The sequence below is a fragment of the Perca fluviatilis genome, chromosome 9 (assembly GCF_010015445.1).
Source record: "Perca fluviatilis chromosome 9, GENO_Pfluv_1.0, whole genome shotgun sequence".
Lineage (NCBI taxonomy): Eukaryota > Metazoa > Chordata > Actinopteri > Perciformes > Percidae > Perca > Perca fluviatilis.
In genome coordinates, this window is record NC_053120.1 from 10463271 (window position 1) to 10482914 (window position 19644).

Here is a 19644-nt window from a genome sequence, read left to right on the forward strand (position 1 = left end):
TAATAAACACAAGACCAGAAAGTTTTCAACACAAAAGAACAGCTGCTTTCCTACAGATATAACTCTGGCTGCCAAAGACACGCAGGCCAGAGAAAAGTACTTCACAGTTCACTTGAGTCATAGTGCTCTTTGTTCCTCAATGTCTTCCTTTTTACCCCATTCTTTCTTCAAACAGTTCCTTGATTTCAATAGCCCAGACTCTCGGCTAGACCTACCTGTACGAGCTGGATAAGGTATTGGGACAGTTTGTCATCAGTAAGGTATTTGTCAAGGCAGCGTACAGCAAAGTGCCTGACCATGGGATCTGGATAGTTACAGTCCAACAGCTCCATGGCCTGCTCAGGACGAGTTGACGGCCAATCCTTTAACAGACAATACATCTGGGAAACGTACAAACCAAGAAATATGAATTAATACTCATTATACACTAGACGCAGCGTGTATATGCATTAGAGTACTGAAGTATTTTTACGGAAGCTTAAAAACAAAAAAAGGAGTAATTTCCTAACAAATTGTTAGTGATCAAACATGGAATAGATGGAATAAATCTTTACTACAACATGCTTTGCATTTGACACTTTAAAAACCAAGTCTTTACTACTTCCATTTGTCATCTTCTCATTTATCAGACACAGATCAAGTATGAAGGAGTTCTATACAGGGTTCGTACACCTTTTCCAAGGTCAAATTCAAGCACTTTTCAAGGTCAATGTTAAAGCTTTTTCCAGCACCTTATACCACCGTAAAATATATACCAATACATAGTCAAAATTATTATTTTGTGTTTTTGTCACATTAAAAGACATAATGCTATAAACAGCCAAAATGGTGTGTTTGTAATAGCAGAAGGATCAGATATTTAAGCATAATGCAAGTTTTATTTTTCAAAATGTAGACTTTGCTTGCTATCTAACCTGCCTGAGTCAATGTAAAAACAATTACCCCAAACAAAATCACTCGACAGGTTCACTTCACTAACCCTGAATTATCACCTTCTCTTCATGGTTCCTAACGTAACATACAGCAAGACAGCTATGGAGAGGAGCACTGAGTGGGAGGATGTGAGCCAAATGACATGCAGCTGGGTCATTCTGGGTCAAAATCCAGGAAGAGAGTTGGTGCACCCTCTTAGATTTTGCTCAAAGTTTATGCTACCCTTAATTTCAGTCTTTTCACACTTTTTTTTTTCCAAATCTAGGACATGCCGTACAAACTTGTAATGGTTCAGTCATATTGACATGTTTGTCTTCCACCCTACAAAGTTTGGGCTGCCTATGAATAAATGTACAAATATTGCTTCCCAGATGATGTGATTTTCAGGCTGTAAAACTGAAGTAATTTCAAGGGCTAAAATATGAAGACATAGGATTTGAACAGAAATATTTTACAGGCATTGGTTTTTATTCATTCACAAGACACACAATACCAAAAAACCATCAGTCATGCCCTACAGCGCTGCTTTTCCCTCCCTGTCTCCAAACCACACTCTCTCTGCACTCTCTTCCATAATCAAAAGAGCTCTATTGCTTGGCACTGATCTCCAACAGTAGCAGGGAGGAGATATGAAGAGTGAAGGAGAGATAACCTAAACAAAGGAAGGACATTCAGAGGAAGAAGTGATGTTTAGTTTCAGAGTTGAACAAGCTGCACTTTTTTCTTCATAAGTCTTGCCCTCTTCCTTCCTGTGTTTCCTTCTCCCATGTTTTTCTTCTTTTCCTCCACCACTCTTCTATTCTTTCCTCTCCTCTTCCATTCGTGTACTTTCTGTCTTGTATTTTTTCTCTCTCTCACTTGTTCTTGGGGCAAAAATGCTGTTGATTTCGTAAATATCACTGATCACTAGATCTTGTTTTTTCTCATGGTTTGAACATTAATAATGTTTGCATCGATGATGTATTTGTTAGTGATCACAAATGCATCTCATTTGATCTTGTTTGTAATGTTGATCCTGTGCCTGCTAAACGGGCGTCCAGCTCACGTTTTATTAACCGGCTCACTGTTGAGAAATTTTCAGACGCATTTGATTTAAGCTCAGTTTTTATTTCTGATGATGTCGATGCTTGTGCACAGTCGTTTCTTGATCATTGCACCCTGCTGCTGAACAAAGTGGCGCCTCTTAAAATTAGAGAATTACCCTCTGTTAATACAACCCCGTGGATGAATGATGCCATTCGCAGCTTGAGGCGTATCTGTCGGAGAACTGAGCGTTTATGGAAAGTAACTCAGCTCCAAGTCCATCGCTTGTATCTTAAAGAGCTCTTAATTGACCTAAATGAAACGATCAAGGAGGCTAGAGCCTCTTATTTTACTACGCTGATTTCTTCCTGTAAAAACAATCCAAAAGCTCTGTTTGAGACTATTAACAACATTGTTTCTCCTATTACGTGTACTGTCCCTGTGTTTTCAAATGTGGACTGCAACCGTTTTTTGTCTCATTTTGTGGACAAGGTTAGTGCTATCAGGGCAGGCATCATTCCATCAGTAAGCCCCCCAATTGTTACTCATCAGACACTTTCGGTACTGGACTCCTTTTGCCCTTTGTCCCTGAATGACTTAATTAAGCTAGCGGGCTCGATGAAACCTTCCCAAAGTCCTGTTGATATTTTACCAACATCTTTATTCTTTTAAAAACAATACATCTGCTGGGACCATGTTTGGTTTCAATTTTAAATTTATCTCTTCAGCTAGGCCAGGTCCCTAGCTGTTTTAAGTATGCTGTTGTCCAGCCCATATTGAAAAAGAACAATCTTGATGCAGCTTTGTTTAAAAACTACAGGCCTATTTCTAAATTGCCTTTTATTTCAAAAATTTTTAGGAAAAGGTTGTTCGGAGCCAGCTAAATAGAGTTTTGGATTCTAATAATATTTTCGATAAATTTCAGTCTGGCTTTTCGAAAAACCATTCAACTGAGACTACTCTCCTAAAAGTCTCTAATGACATTTTGATGGCTGCTGATGGGGGTAAATGTTCTGTTCTAGTCCTTCTGGATCTGAGTGCAGCGCTCGATACCGGTTGACCACGGCACTCTGATTGAAAGACTGAAAACAACCGGTGGGCATTACTGGATCAGCTCTGGACTGGTTTTCTTCATATCTTTCAGACAGGAGTTTTTCTGTGTCTATGGGAACTTACTTGTCAGACTCTGCTCCTTTGTCTTGTGGTGTGCCTCAAGGTTCTGTGCTTGGCCCTTTGCTATTTAGTCTTTATATGCTTCCTCTTGGTAAAATTATTAGTAGTTTCGAAGGTATATCTTACCATTGTTATGCTGATGATATCCAGTTATATTTATCTTTTAGCCCCGATAAGCTAGACAAACTGTCCTTGTTGCACAATTGTTTAGCCTCCATTAACAAATGGATGGCTGACAATTTCTTGCAATTAAACTCTGACAAAACTGAGGTGATGATCTTTGCCCCAGATAACATTACCCCTAGGATTAGGCAGGCCATTGGGTCTCTATCAGTTTCAGACTGTAATGCTGTGCGTAATCTGGGTGTCATTTTTGACAAATCTATGTGTTTTAACAGTCATGTGAAGTCTGTGGTTCGTTCCTGTTTTTTCCATCTCAGGAACATTGCTAAAATTAGATCTGTGGTTTCTCAAAGAGAGATGGAGATGCTTGTTCATGCTTTTGTTTCCTCTCGTTTGGATTATTACAATGTACTATACACCTGCTTAAACAAATCATCCTTGGGCTCACTGCAGGTCGTACAGAATGCAGCAGCAAGACTTTTATCTAAGACCAGCAGGAGGTCGCACATTACTCCTGTGCTTAAGGCTCTTCACTGGCTACCGATTGGTTTTAGAGTGAATTTTAAAATTTTAACTATTACCTATAGAGCCTTACATGGCCAAGCTCCCTCGTACATCCAGGAACTACTGCACGCACACACTCCTGGTCGCTCTTTGAGGTCTTCAAGCCAGGAGCTCTTAATTGTTCCTAGAACACGTTTTAAAACAAGAGGTGATCGTGCATTTTCGGTGATGGCCCCAGGGCTCTGGAACTCTCTCCCTTTAGCCTTGAGAGCTTTGGATTCTCTGGAAACCTTTAAAAAACACCTGAAGACTCATCTTTTTAGACAAGCATTTTATTAGCCATATAGCTTTGTATGTGTTGTCTTTGCTCTGTTTTTGTTTTACTGTAAAGCACTTTGTGACCCCTTTTGTCTGTGAAAGGTGCTATATAAATAAAGTTTACTTACTTACTTACTTTTATTATTTAGCACCTGTCGACCATATATATTATAACCACGACATATACTGTTTTTTTTAACTGTCAACATTGCTTTAGAACAACAGATTTATCACAGAAAAATTAGAACTACTTGGTGGACCAAGATTTTATAAAATATATACCATATCGGTAACAATTTCTATGACGCCCATGTCTATAATGCATTATAAAAACATACTTATAATGCATAATGCGCTTGAAGCACTGTATAATTATAGTTATAAGCACTCGTAAATATCCATAATGTTTTATAACAATAATCATGAGACATTAAAAAGCATTTTATAGAGACTTAAGGTCAAATATTTTAATACTTAATTACTGGTCACTCACTGACATTTTTTTCACAGATCATAGTGTATTACAATTCTCATAGTAATACATTGTAGCCTATTATCTAAAATGTATTTAGTGTTTAGAGTGAGTAGAGTTTTGGGGGAAACATCACATTAATGAAATGTAAATGTCATTCAGTAGTGTCAAATTGGAGTACCTCACCAGTACTATCCTATAAACCATTAATTATACTCTCCCCTTTCACTTTTTATTATTAGCCAACATTTTAAGTGCAGTTTTATCTCAATTTGGTCAACTTTGCACATTTAATAGGACTAATGTCCCCAGTAAAAGAAAATACCTTAAGTACCTTACCCTCAATCATTAAAATATACATTTATAATTAGAAAGTTTCTTAGTAACTCAAGAGTATTGTACTTTGATTGTTCTGATGCATTCCTTTGTTTATTCTTTGTGGATGTAGTAAAAACTTTGTCACCTTTATAATTTCTCTGCACTTCAAAGTGCTCATTTCTTACGTCTGTTATTATTGCTGGCTGTTTCCTTACATATAAATAAATGTTGTGATTTTTTGTGATACATAAGCTTATGTCGGATTTACCAAACCTGCAGTTCATCGGGTAATCAGCGCCTTTTTCTGCCCACTTTACCGTAAATTGTGCGAATTTAAAAGCGCAATTGAATGGGCCTCCTTCTCTCTTTCTATCATGGATCAGCCACCAAGTCAGTCAAAACAAAGATTTAGCAATAACAAAGTTTATCTGCTTGCTTATGAGGTAACAGCTTGATGTGTGTTATTTCGGCATTAGTGGTGGGGAAATGTATGTATTGACTAGTGCGCTGTAGCAAAGCGGTAAATACTGGTGCTATGATACGGCTGAGTGCAGACTGTGATATTCCCACTGCTGACGCTATGACTGTTTGAAATTATCCTGATGCCGATATTTGCAATTTAGCGAGGAGTTTAACAACTGCTGGAATAGAATGTGAACGCTGAGTCGGAGATTCGATTAAACCTGCTTTTAGGTGCGCTGTCACGGGCAGTTTTTGTACATACCGCAAAATACATAATTGGGCGCTGTCATGACCTGGCTCAGGTGGTCATAACAAAGAGGGAGACAACACCATGTTAAATGTTTAAACAATACTTTATTAAACCAAATTGAACCAAATTAGACCAAATTAACTATATACAGAATGGGATGTGGAAATCAGTAGCGTCAGTGGTGTAGGGTGTGCATGACTGAAATAGGTGCGTGTGTGTGTTTGTAAAGTGTAAACTCAGCAAAAAGCAAACCTAGGACAACCTAACCAAACATAACCAAACCTTGGTGTGCCTGTGAGAACAGCCAGAGCAGAGAGAGACAGAGGATACTGCAGCTTAATGCTACGTTTACACGTGGCCGGCTATTTTCATAAACGGACATTTCAACCTCTCCGTTTTCAAAAATAACATCGTGCACAGTTGTCAGTTTTCAGAGTGTTCGTTTACACGTACCCGTGTACATATGCCGTCAATGCCGGCAAGAGCACGCCAAATCTGTAGGTGGCAGTGTAACGAGAAGCTCAAGCCCACGTTGGCCAATCATAATCCTGGAAATACCAACAACAGCAACGAATCACTTCCTCTCTCTTCTCTTCCTCGGCTGCCCAAACATCTGTTTGTCTCAGTTTACTTGCAAACGTGCAAACAAAGTTTTCCCAAATCTCCACTCTGGAGTTTTTAGAAAGAATCGTTTTCAGAGGTGAATTCTCCGTTTGCGTGTAAACGAAAGGTCACAAACGAAGGGAAATGTCTCCATTTGTCAAAATAACCACGTGTAAACTGGGTATAAGTGGCCTCGGCACACAAGACCCAGCTGAGCTGAGTTACTCTAATTAGTAACCTGCAAACAGGAGGCACAAGTTAAGACACAACACCTCAATGTAGACAGCAAAAACAATTAAATGACACCGAAGGGCATCACATCTCCTCCCTCCCTCCTCCATTTACCAACTGGGGCACACGACAGGGCGTCCTGCAATAATTCTACTATAGGCCTACCCAGCAAGAGGGAACCTCCCCAAAACCTGCACTGTCTTGCCACCCTTGTCACACCTCAGCAACTGGATCCTGAAGCAAATTCAGAGGGAGAGAGAGAGCTAAACAGAATGGGGCACTGATGGAAACCCCAAGGTTAGCATAGACAATTAGCCCACTTGCCTCGGAACAAAATGTCTGCCACAACGTACGCAGAGGCACCCAACCCGGCCCCGACCAAAGGAGCAGGTCTCAGACACAGCAGGATAGAAGTATGGCCTCCCGGTGAGCTGAAAAAACGTTACGCGCCCTATGTAAGTAGCAACATTCCGTTTCAACCGAGGCCAAAAACAATACTGTAAAATACAGTGGCACATTTTACCCACCACAAGATGTCCCACATTCAAAACCACATCACGCAGTTCGGTGGGCACCACCACCTGAACAATTGGGTCATTTCCATCACAGCAGCTCTTCATGAAGGAAATAACCCTGAACTGTACCTTTCAACTTACCCACTGGACTCACCCGAGCCCACACTAGAGGCTATACAAACAGGCTTTTCTGAGACTGTGGAACAAAACATAGCAAGAGCATGAAAATGCAAATATTATATATATATATATATATATATATATTTAATAGCAGGCACTGGTCTTTCCAATGACCCTCATCACGTTAGTAGTTGCATATCGTACTGCCCTCTTGTCGCGCTGTCCAAGCAGGCTTACGTGAGAGGCCTGGCTTTGCAAACTCCACGCCACTGCGCTGATTCATACTGCCACAAACATTACCTTTCCAATTTCCAACAGGGCATACTTAACCAAAACTGTTCTTGTGCATCAACACAAAGTCATCAGCTAACTCTGCTGCCTTCAGTGCGGTGGTGGGCTTCTGCTCATTTACATATATAGAAAACAGATTGAGGGATGGCATCTTTAAACTGCTCCAATATGATAAGCTCACAAAGACCTACAAAAGAACTCTCCTTGGTAGCAGAACACCAATGTTGAAAATGGCAAGTCAAATCATGGACAAACTCTACATTGGTCTGTTTATCCCCCTTTACCCAGTTTCTGAACTTCTGACGATAAGCTTCGGGAACCAACTCGTATGACTTCAAGACAGCTGTTTTCACAGTCGTATAATCCAAGCCATCCTCACCACATATAGCCGAATAGGCCTCCTGGGCCCGACCAGGTAGGACACGCTGAAGCATCAGCACCCTGTCTGAATCTGGCCTTTTTTCTTTTTTTGCATCGGCAACGTGTTTCGAAGAGAGTGAAGCAAGAATAAGGATCCTGTTCATTAAACTGCAGCACTAAACGCAAGTTGGCAACAATATCCAAACCACCCAGTGCAGAGCCCATGGAGGCATCATCATGATCCCCAGAACCCCCAGGAACAAGCTTGCCCTCTCTTATTAACTCCAACCTAGACTGCTCCAAGTCCAACTTCCTCCTCTCAGTTTCCTGATGCATTTTCTCCAATTCAAGCTTTTCTGCCTGCTGAAGTTTCTCTAACTCCAACTTCTCCTCTCTCTCAAAATGCCTGCTATGCGTCTCCTGCTCAAACTGCAAAGCTAACAGCTCCTTCTGCTGCTCAAAAGTTAAACTTGCTGCCTGCACCATTATGCAACAGATACGGACATGGGCACAGACTCAGTCTCAGAGACATCAAAACTCTCCTTTTAGTCATATCCTTACGACATTTCCCTGCAACAGCAATGTCATAATGATCATCTAACTCCAACAACTGATCCTTTTTACAACCATTTACAAAATCTACTGTGGGCGCCTCAAAAAAAAAATCAGACATGGAAGCCATCATCACAAAGGACAATATAGAAAAATATACATCAACCATCACAATTGTCAGCCCAACAACAGAGAATTTCCCCCTAACTGCCTAGCCAAAAGTTAGCTAAAGCTCAACCCTAGGCTTCGTGTGGTACTTGCGCTGGGTAATTATACACTGCAATCTAGGACATGCCGTACAAACTTGTAATGGTTCAGTCATATTGACATGTTTGTCTTCCACCCTACAATTGACTGCAATAATAACCATTATATGCATTCAATGATATTAGCCCGGCAGCCCGAAAGAGCAACCAAAAATTGGCAACCCTCCAGCTGCAGTGGATGTGCCCCCGAGACAATCGCTCTAGCCACTTTTCTACCACACTGATAGAAAAAAAAACGGACACCATCCCTGGATAAAAGCACCCTACAACCTGACAGAGAAACTTCTGTCCACAGGGCAACAGACAGTAACAGTCATTCTCTGAATTAACCACAGACAAATCACCTCACAAACAAAGGCTTCCAACAAAACACATCTCCCAACAAAGAAAAACAAACCCTGCAAAGCACAGCTAAAATCAACCTTTAGCTGGACCAACCAATTAACACTAAACACACACCACTACTAATATAACTTAATTTAACGAGCACCCACTTTTCATGACCTTGCTCAGGTGGTCATAACAAAGAGGGAGACAATACCATGTTAAATGTTTAAACAATACTTTACCAAATTGAAACAAATTAGACCAAATTAACTATATACAGAATGGGATATGGAAATCAGTAGCAACAGTGGTGTAGGGTGTGCATGAGTGAAATAGGTGCGTGTGTTGGTGTTGTAAAGTGTAAACTCAGCAAAAAGCAAACCTAGGACAACCTAACCAAACATAACCAAAACTTGGTGTGCCTGTGAGTACAGCCAGAGCAGAGAGAAGAGACAGAGGATACTGCAGCTTAAGTGGCCTCAGCACACCAGACCCAGCTGAGCTAATCAGTAACCTGCAAACAGGAAGCACAAGTTAATACTTAAATGACACCGAAGGGCATCACAGGCGCACTTTATGCTTCCCCTCCCATCTCTTTATGGGAAACTCCCACTCTCCCCTTGCCATAGTACATCTGGCCCTCAGTCTGCGTCTTCAGGCAGGCAACAGCAGCATACTGTTTTCCTGAACCAACTGAAGAAGCGCTGGACCATAGATATATACACGGTTTTCATTCTGGTTCGTCATCTTTCAAAAACACACACAAAAAAAAACCTATCCAAATCGCTCCATCCGGAGAGAGTGAATGTGATTGTGGTTGGATGAGAAGTATAAACATAGCTATTCCGACACCCTCTTGGTTTGTCTCTGCTCCCTGACCCTTCCCTCTGGATTATACACAAGATATATTGCTAACGTTATGTTAAACATCGCTAAAGTAGCTGACCGCTAAAGTAGCTGACCGCTCCAGCAGCGAAGTAACGTTAACGTTAGCTGCTATGGCTATCTGTTTATAAAGTGGAAGTAGACAATTTATCAACTAGCTAGCTAGCTAATCTGTCTGCTTATCAACTCCTTGAACGGATTATAGTTACTTTTACCACAGCTTATTGTAGAAAGGCTATTGCAAGAAAAACGTATAGATTATCAAAAAGACAACATTCATGGATCATGGATCATTGATGTTTGTTTGACTGCCGATATTAGAGCTAGCTAACGTTAGCTCGCTGCTAGCGCGCTGCAATCATGCAAAATAAATAGCAATCCAACAGCACATTATACAATGTAAACATCGACGTTTTCTTCCGGCGGCCTTTATAAAATGAGCAGTGGGGAAAGTTATAGTCCACGGGAGAGAACGTTATAATCTAGTCATGTTATGATCATAGACAGTATGATGGGAAGTGGAAGTGACTATGCTCTTCTCCGTTTTTTGGTGAATTTCTGTAGCAGAAACAGCGCCACCTATAGACCTGGAATATGAAGTAGCGTGTTGAGTCATTTACAAATGGATTCGTTTGGACGCAAATATTCTTTAAACGAATCCAGGGAAGACGGATAAAAAAAAAGATTGTTTTTGTACGTGTGGACGTGGCCTAAATGTTAGGCTCTCCAACATTTTACTTCTCAATTTAATAAACCAACTATTCAATCAGATAGGTATTTGTTATGAAAGAAATACAGTTACAATTTCAAGCATTTTCAAGCATTTTATCCAAAATTCAAGCACTTTTCAAACCTTGAAAAAAAACATCAAAATTCAAGCATTTTCAAGGATTTCAAGCACCCGTATGAACCCTGTATATAACTAGCAGGTATGAAATGGCATGGCATTACCTGTGCTACTTCATCTCTGGAGTTCCATTTGACAGCGAGAAGGATCTTGGGAAGGATCTCAGGGATGTTCATGCAGTAGTGCCTGGTAGAGAAAGAGAAACCGTATAACTACTGTGTGTTGCATCCTAGTTTCAGACTGAATCTGTTGTTTTTACGTATCTACATCCTGCATACAAGGTTAAAACAAAATGTGTTACCAGTATTTAGCATGCAGAATTGTTAATTCCAGAAGTGTATTTTTGCTTTTGTTTTTTAAACAAAATAAATGTTTGAGAGTAACAGTTAAAAAGAAAAGAAAAACATTTTCAGCCATTAACCTACAAGAATAAGCCTGTATTAAATCTTAAGTCTGACCTGTGAAATCTATGCCATTCTATGGTTCTACATAAAGTCAAACTTGTGCTATATAGTAGAGTAGTCTAGTGGTATATCTGCTGGTTGGGAAGTTACCTGTGTCTCCAGAGGAAGTCTTTCTCCTGCTCAGTGATTTCTGAAAGAGGGTCTCTGTTACTCAGCTGTCTCATCTGCTCAGTGTCGTTCTCTGTCAGGGCGTGATCTCTGGCCGACCGGTTGCTCTGAAAGACAACAGAAAGAAAATAAACTAATAAACACTGTATGATGACATTACTACCACCGCCATAATTAACCTGTGGCCGAATAACCGATGCTCCACTTCTGAAACGTTTCCAGTGGACATTGAAACTGTGATGGAGCCAGAGCACAGTCGGACAGGGATGCAGCCAGATGCTGTGACCATTCGACTTAAGGCTCAGGCTGTTAACAACCCTAACAATGTCGTTAGAAAATCCTGAATTTGAGCTTCTTTCTTTTGGCCACCACTTTGCCAAGAGCACAAAATCTGTAGAAAGGTTCTATTTGTCTATTCATACTCCTTCACAAAACCAAGTGTGATTTCTGAATGTATAAATCTAGTGTCGTTTTTCTCAATTAAGCTTGAGGTACGATTCAATTATTTTCTTTTCAGAAGCAAGCCAGATGATATCATCATCACACCATGTATTGAGTTGGGCACTCCTCACATTTGACACACACATCATGAATAACTTACCACATCCTCTCACATGGCAAAGTAACACAACCAAGTCACGGTTCCCTTGCCATCATCTAGAAATCTGACGAGACGAGTTAACAAAGTCTAAGTCAACAATGAGTTTTTATAGTTCATTGTTGGGCTGAAAATTAACCACTTTTATCTATTATTGACCTAAATTAATATAAATTATATCATATAAATTTTCAATAAATAAACTGAAAAGGGCTATAACATTCACTGACATCTAACAAAACATTTAACCAACTAATTGGTACAGCTGTGTTTTATAACTGTTGTGCTGCCAATAATGTTTAATCCGACAATTATTTCACTAGGTAATACTGCTCATCTTAGACACTCACATTTAATACAAGTTTCAATAACACACACAACTATAATTACATTTGGTGTCTTATACAGCACACATATCTGTTTACATTACTAACACTGCCATCACCACTAATTTAGCAGATTGTGTCACGGCATGTAATGCCTTCAACAAAAGCACAACCACATTTCACATTAGGGCCTCATTAATCAATGTCCCGCTACAACAGGGTCTAATTAGTGGTGAAGTTCAAACACCTTCATTAATAACTTACCTGATACTCAGCACATGCTATAAATAGTTTTTTTAAGTTCGTATTTCAGCTGTTACTTGCTAAATTATTGTGCTTTTTTTCAATGAGAATATGAACCAGTTTCTTAATGCGACAACTACTATACTTTGTCTTTATTGTGTGATTTCACATTTGCATGTCTGTCATCATCAGTACAATAGTGTTTTAATAATTTGGTTGTCCAAAAGTGCACACCCCTCCAACTCCTGTGTGCTCCTCCTGGGGCTCTGTATGGCCCAGACCTCTTTTGCTGATGCTACCTCAAACCTGCAAGCTCCATACTGGTCTTTGAGATGTCACTTTAACAGACATTTCTTTACCTGTGTTTAAGTTTCAAAACATAAAACAAACTGCTGTGTTGTTCCACCTTTCCAGTCCACTGGTTGGTGGCCGGTAAGCATGTTATTACCTGTCCAGAGAGGTTGTAGTTAAACCCCAGTTCCCTCGAGATGGTCCAGTTTGCATGCTCCTCTATTGCATTCATATCTGGGTATTTGACAGAGCTACTAAAGTGGTCAAACTCCAGCTCCAGACATGGGGTTTCCTGGACAACAGAGATGAAAATAATATCATCACATTGTGTAAATGACTGTTCCTCAAAAAACAGTCAAAACTTTCAATTCAATATGGAAACCTGTTACTTTCTTATGCCACATTTCTGGCACAGTCCCCATATGAAACAGAGCATGTACAGTGCAAAAGAATATGTAAAACCTTGTACTTTTTTAAGGCAAGATGATGAATTTGAATACCTTATTAGGGTTGGATCCAGTGACTCCTATGGGGTTGAGGAGGTCTTCAAGGCCGTGAGGGACAGGCCAGAGGTTCAGAGCCATTTTGTTGGCCACCAGAGTGTGTGTGTAGTCAAACAAGTTGATATTACCCCAAGCTAGTGGACAGTGCTCCTACAGTAAAGGGAGAGAGAGAAGTAGAGAGCCACTGATTACAAATGTAATTAGTTTCAATGTGAGAAGCTTATGGGAAAAAAAACAGACACAAACACAGATGGCGAATCATTTTGAATCAAAGAGGCTTTAACACCAACATATTCTGGCACTCGCAGTGTGAAAGTATATAATTAAATTAAGGTTTCCTTATGCTAAGGACACATTAAAGGTACTTACTCAGAAAAACGTTAACAAGTTCTAATTGAGTTTGATTTATTTCTAAGGCTTTTAAGGTTTAAGAAGCAGCACAGTTACAGTAATAACTAGAATGTCATGACTACACTCATTCATCCTGAAAGGTTAAATAGGTAAGCCATGAAATGTGGCCAGCTGTCTTCTGGTACTGTATATGACAGCACAGTCTGGCAGGATATTCAATTAATCTCTGAATTGGATCTCTCCTATGATGATTATGGTACATGGGCAGTAGAAATGAAGATGTACCACTGTTTTATCTTTAAAAATTCTTTAAAATGCAGTACTCCTTCTACCACAGCTACCATCTAAGTATTCGCAAAGGCTGAGGAAATGTTTAAGATAAACTTCAGAGTGAGTCTACACTAAGGGGCAGCGATGAAACCAGGTGACAACGACAAACACGCTGAGGTAGATAGAGTTACCTGCAGACAGCCAGTCAAAATGCACCTATTTATAGTAAGTGCTGGAACAAAAGGCTGCCGTAGAGAAGTGTTTATCTTTCATTTAGGTAGGGCTTGAAAGAGCATCTGCTAACCTGACCTCAGTCTAGCACTGTGCAGTGCACGATAGGACTCACCCCAGGTGTCTGTTACAATATCCATGACTGGCATTCATTGATACACTCGACACACACACACACACACACACACACACACACACACACACACACACACACACACACACACACACACACACACACACACACACACACACACACACACACACACACACACACACACACACACACACACACACACACACACACACACACACCTCTCTCTTCCAGCTTTTCCACCAGAGAGATGGAAGAAAAATCTATTTGTGTGGGTGTCTGTTACGAGTATTAGACCCAATGCAGAAAAAACACAGACACACTCCAACTATTTTACACCACGTTTTCCAAACATAGAATAAAATGTACAGACAGCCGTTCTTTTTATTGTAAATTTGATGCAAGTATCAAGAATGTCACTATTATGCTACACAAATGATATCAAGAAAGCATTAGCCTTTTCAGGTTTTGAATTAAATGTGTTAATCTGCTAACTTCTCAGCCCTAATTTGATTTTGCATTATCTAAATATTCAATTTTTCTGTCAAAGTCTGTAATTCAAAAACTTTGATATTGGTTTGAGAGAGAACAGTTAGCCCCATTCACAACATGCTATCAACATGCACAAGCGAAGCATATTCTAACATGAATGGAAAAGTCCTTACTGCTGATTGTGTTTCTGTTGATGTTTATTGCCACCACGGTGCCCATGGCCGATTAGTAATTAAACAGAGCCAAAGACGATACCACAGCTCCCATTCACCTTGGACACATATACTCAAACAGACTGACACATAGTAGGGTAGGTTCATCCAATACCAGCACACGTTATACACATACAAAAGGTCCCTCAAGGATGGGTTAGCATGTGAGTGCTAAATAAAAGATTTAGACACATGGAGGTCATCTGCCTTCTGCTATCTTTAGGCTATGACAACTGCAGCACTGTCTGCCTATCTGTAAAAAAGCATACTACTATTGGTATTTATATGATCAGGTATTAGTGTCCTTTAGCTAACATGAGCTCATATTTAGTTTGCCCAGTTATAGATGTTTTTGTGCTTTAAAAATCACAAAATGCAATTTTCACCGTGTACACAAATATGTAATTGCCTTCAACTGTTGTACTGTTGCTTTTTCCATCAATCAAACTGTATATTTTACTTTTCCATAATTATTCCTAACTGTTAAAAAAGGAAACAGTTATCCAAATAGCCTAGTAAGACACTTCCTGATTTGAATGTCCACTTTCCTGTAAATTGAAGTTACATTGCGGAGTAATTTCCTTCTTGCTTTCTATCCTACCTCCTTGGCTCCCTTCCTGCCCTTGACAGAGCAGATGGAGAGGCAGAGTCTGGCGGCACGGGGTATGTCTGGGATGTACATATCATAAGTGAGCCACTCATTCCACCTGTAGACAAAGAATGATAGAGATACAGAGATAATTTATGAGTCTGGGGTCAACTAAAAGAACTAGAAACAATCCCCAAGAACAGGACCTAAAAAGAGCTGTACCACTCAATTCTCTGAGGTGCACCAACGTGCTTCCAATGATAGAAAACTGAAATGCTCGGAGACCTTACACTGCTATATATATATATATATATATATATATATATATATATATATATATATATATATATATATATATATATATATATATATTATATGTGTGTGTGTGTGTGTGTCTGAGTTGAGCAAATACTTTAAGCAACATTTGGTTAACCGGTAATGTAATACAGCAGTTTAGTGTTACTAGCCAGCACTAAACGTTACCCTCCTGTCTTTGACTACTTAAAGTAAATTAGAAGTGTAAATTGTCTAATTCACTCTCTCACTAAAATAAAGAGAAAGTGATTTAAAGTAGTAGTTCTTTCTATTATTGGGTTCCATCATTGATTTATCGCATTTTATTTGATCTAATTTTTCCTGGTTTTACCTTCCACTGTAAAACATCTCACATTGTTTATTTAAGCACTTTTGTAACTATATTAAGAAAATCTCTTCACAAATAAAGTTATTGTTATAATTGAAGAGTCCTGCATTTAAGGGCTGCTGTAGGGAATTAAAAGGTATTGTAATAAAGGGTTGGCAATTACCTGGGGTTAGAGCAGGGTACTCTCTGTGTGTTGACATTGTCACACATCTGTTCACCTCCATGGTAAATGCCTGTTCTCACATATATCTATAATTATACAAGAGAATGCAACAAGAAAAAAAAAAACATTAATAAAAAAGATGTGATATATCTTCTTCACTATACCATTTCTAAGAGATGTGCCTGTTGGACAACTTATCTCATTAATAGCATGTAACAGCTGTCATGTTAAATGATCATTTCACTTAAGTGGCATACAGCCTGGCAGTTGTGTAAACACATTACATTTACATGATTTAAATGATTCATGACAGCACACCAACACAAGCTAGAACTACTTTCCTTTCCTAAAGGTCTTTGTTCAGGTGGAACTTGTGAAACAATGGATGTTTGTTTCCACAGGATATGAGGGATTTGAAAGAGGGGGTACTTTGCACAACTGAAATAACAGCCCACTGATTTTGCTCGAAAACATATCTTCATTCATTAATCTGCAAAAAATAACATAAAACACCATTCACAATTTTTTGTGTAACTAAAAATTTATTTGTCTCACTTTGGCCAATTCTTGTCTTCTCCTACCATCCATGTAAGAATAGAGCATTAGAGTCAAGGATCTGTTGTTTGATTTGTCTGATCAACATAGACACTGGCATATTCCTGTAAGCACTATATGCGTCCCCACCTTGTCTATGTCCCGTATATTGACGTTAACATAGGTGGCACACAGGATTCGTATTCGCAGGGTTCCGTTGATGGTCCACAGTGACTTGGCAGCTGCCTCGCCATTCATATAGGATGTTGCCGTAGAGATACGTCGAGAGTATGATGGCATGACAAAGTTATCTGTAGGCAACTGAGTGTATAGGCTGTCCTTAGCCATTAACATCAGGTTAGGCAGCCTGCCCAGCATGATGCAACTACGGATATACTAGAGGGAGAGAGGGAGAGAGGGAGAGAGGGAGAGAGAGGGAATGACGCAGTTAGGACTGTTAGAACCAAAGTACACAGAGCGGCTAGAGTTACATTGTGCGTAAGTGTAACCAGTTATATCAATTGGTCGTTTTCCAGCAGCTGCCGAGTGAATGCAGATGAAACAGTGTCACTTTGTGCATCTTCTACTTTGATAAAATAAGATAAGATAAGATAGACTTTATTAATATCACACTGGGGAAATTCCTGTGCTACAGCAGCTCAAAAGAAAAATGTACACACATCAGAATAACACAAATACACATTAATTAGAAATTGAATAAATGAGAAAACATATACATAAACTATAGGAAATGGAAAAATAGAATTAGTTATAATAATAATAGAAATAAAACGTATTTACACAATAAACCTTATATAAAAAGACAGTATATAAACACAGATATACAGATGAGTAAGGTGCAAATGAATAGAGATGACATATTGCACAATTGGGAGGTGACACAGAGTAATAAATAGATAAATGTGCATAGTGCAGAATATTGTCCAGCGATGGCTCATATTGCAAAAACAGCTAGCAGTGCTACATTATGATGTTGCATTAAAGAGTCTGACTGCCGCTGGAATGAAGGACGTGATCTGGCTCAAATGGAGGTTTTCCGGACTCTGAGCCTGGCTCACATCATGTACATGCATGAGGAAATGGTTTCAGTGTTCTAATGAAAGGCAATGTTGTTTTGACAAAACCACAATGGTTAAAATAAATAAAGGATCTGAAATAGATCAGAGTTTGGTTATATCCTGATACAGATTTATCAAACTACAGTATGCCTGCTATTTCTTCTCTTTGAGCCATTAAACTAAGTCGTTTAAACTCTTCATTCATGCAAGGCAGAAATGTTGTGCTTTCTTCAACACGTTTGGTATTAATCACTGAAATTATAAACAAAATATTTACTTCCTGTATAAATTATTTTTCATGTTTTTAATGTCATTTAAGGTCTAAATTATCACAAATTGAATGTTTTATATAATAAAATAGATTTTTGCCCACATGTCTCTTACCTTATACTGGCTGATGGGGTACTTTTCCAGCAGGTACTCATCACAGCCACATACTTTGAGGATGTATTTACCCTGATATTCCTGAACACACATCTTTAGCTGCTCTGGGGAAAGCAGCATGCTGCGAGTCTTCTTACGAATGGCCTCTGCAATCACCTTTAGGACAAGATACATGCAGACAGCCTACATTAGACACCCTTCAATTTCCCTAACACTGAATTTAAAAATGAAAGTGGCTCATGGCTGATTCATTGTCTATTTATTTTAGGACATATTCATGCCACCTGTTCAGGCACACAGTCGTGGTTGATCTTCAATGTATACTTTTGTTTGTCGTTGTTAGGAGAAACAATCACCCAAATCACGACAATAATCTGACCTACAAAATGAAACAGACAAAAAAGAAAGCTGAGAAAAAAGAATCAATAAATAAAAGAAACAATATCCACCCACCTTCAATTATCTATTGTTTTTTACATCTGAGGGTATTGTATTGAGCTTAACAGTAGTAGCATCTCAATCAATTCATTGAACGCCCTGCTCATTACTGCAGTTCCTAACTATTGTTAAGGCTGGTTAGTAGCGATTATGTATTGATGGGAGGCTAAAATATTAACTTCTTGCTCCCTGTTGTCCTCCTGTTGGCTTTAAGTGTTCTATTTTCTCAAAATAATAACAATTTTCAATTTCTCATTTGAAACCAGTCAAATTTTGCACTGATAAAAAAGGCTAAAGCTGTTGCCTACCTTTGTCCAGTTTGCTATAGATGTGTTTGGGAAGTTCCTGTGTGGATTCTACATTCGGTGGGTAAACATACAGAGCTCTACTGTGGGGCCCGCTGGCGTCTCTCAGCTCCACAGAGTCTTTGCAAACATTCAGGATGTTTCTCCTGAAGTCCTGAACCTCAGGGTCCTTCACAAGATCAAACTCACACACAGGCATACCAATGGCAAAGCCTGAAAGAACAGAAAGTAGAGTCAGTGTTTGTCAGTCTTTTAAGGTAATTTTGGGCTAGATTGGTCTGTTTAGAGATACAGTAAAATAATGTTTTCCTCCTCTATCTACTGTAGCTTCCTAAAGAATACAAAACAATACAACAAAACAAATCTAAGTAGCTTCAGTATATCAGTTCTGCTCATTACATAAAGCTCAAAATTAGCCTAATAACATAGCTCAGATAAGCTTTTTCATTCCCAATTTAACCTGTAGATAAAACCACCAAATATCCTACTTAGTTTGCTTCAGCTAAACAAAACAAAAACTTTATTGCATATTTTGTCTTTCCCATTTAATGAAAAACAGCATCTATTTAGATTAATTATAAAGTATCTAGCAAATTAAACAAAAAATATTTGCTTACAATCTACCAAATATGTTGCTAAGTGGCAAAATGAAAGTAAAGTAGTTTTTTTTTTTTTTAACTGAACAAGAAAACCTCTTTTATTCACTTTATTATTATTATTTATTTATTTTAAAAGTAATAAGGAAAAAAAAAAAGA

At 39.0% G+C, this 19644-nt stretch overlaps 1 protein-coding gene across 2 annotated transcripts in view; it reads right to left on the reverse strand.

Moving 5' to 3' along the window:
• The window catches only part of LOC120566139 (phosphatidylinositol 4,5-bisphosphate 3-kinase catalytic subunit alpha isoform-like), a 36149-nt gene that overhangs the window by 7355 nt on the left and 9150 nt on the right, over positions 1-19644 (reverse strand). For both annotated transcript variants that reach the window (XM_039812417.1, XM_039812415.1), the window contains 11 exons: positions 18892-19101; positions 18430-18524; positions 18146-18301; positions 16833-17078; positions 16149-16234; positions 15355-15460; positions 13104-13256; positions 12761-12895; positions 11128-11252; positions 10678-10759; positions 216-380 (listed from right to left, as the gene is read on the reverse strand). In XM_039812417.1, coding sequence (XP_039668351.1) covers positions 216-380; positions 10678-10759; positions 11128-11252; positions 12761-12895; positions 13104-13256; positions 15355-15460; positions 16149-16234; positions 16833-17078; positions 18146-18301; positions 18430-18524; positions 18892-19101 — 1559 coding nt within the window. The remainder of the gene's footprint in view (positions 1-215; positions 381-10677; positions 10760-11127; positions 11253-12760; positions 12896-13103; positions 13257-15354; positions 15461-16148; positions 16235-16832; positions 17079-18145; positions 18302-18429; positions 18525-18891; positions 19102-19644) is intronic.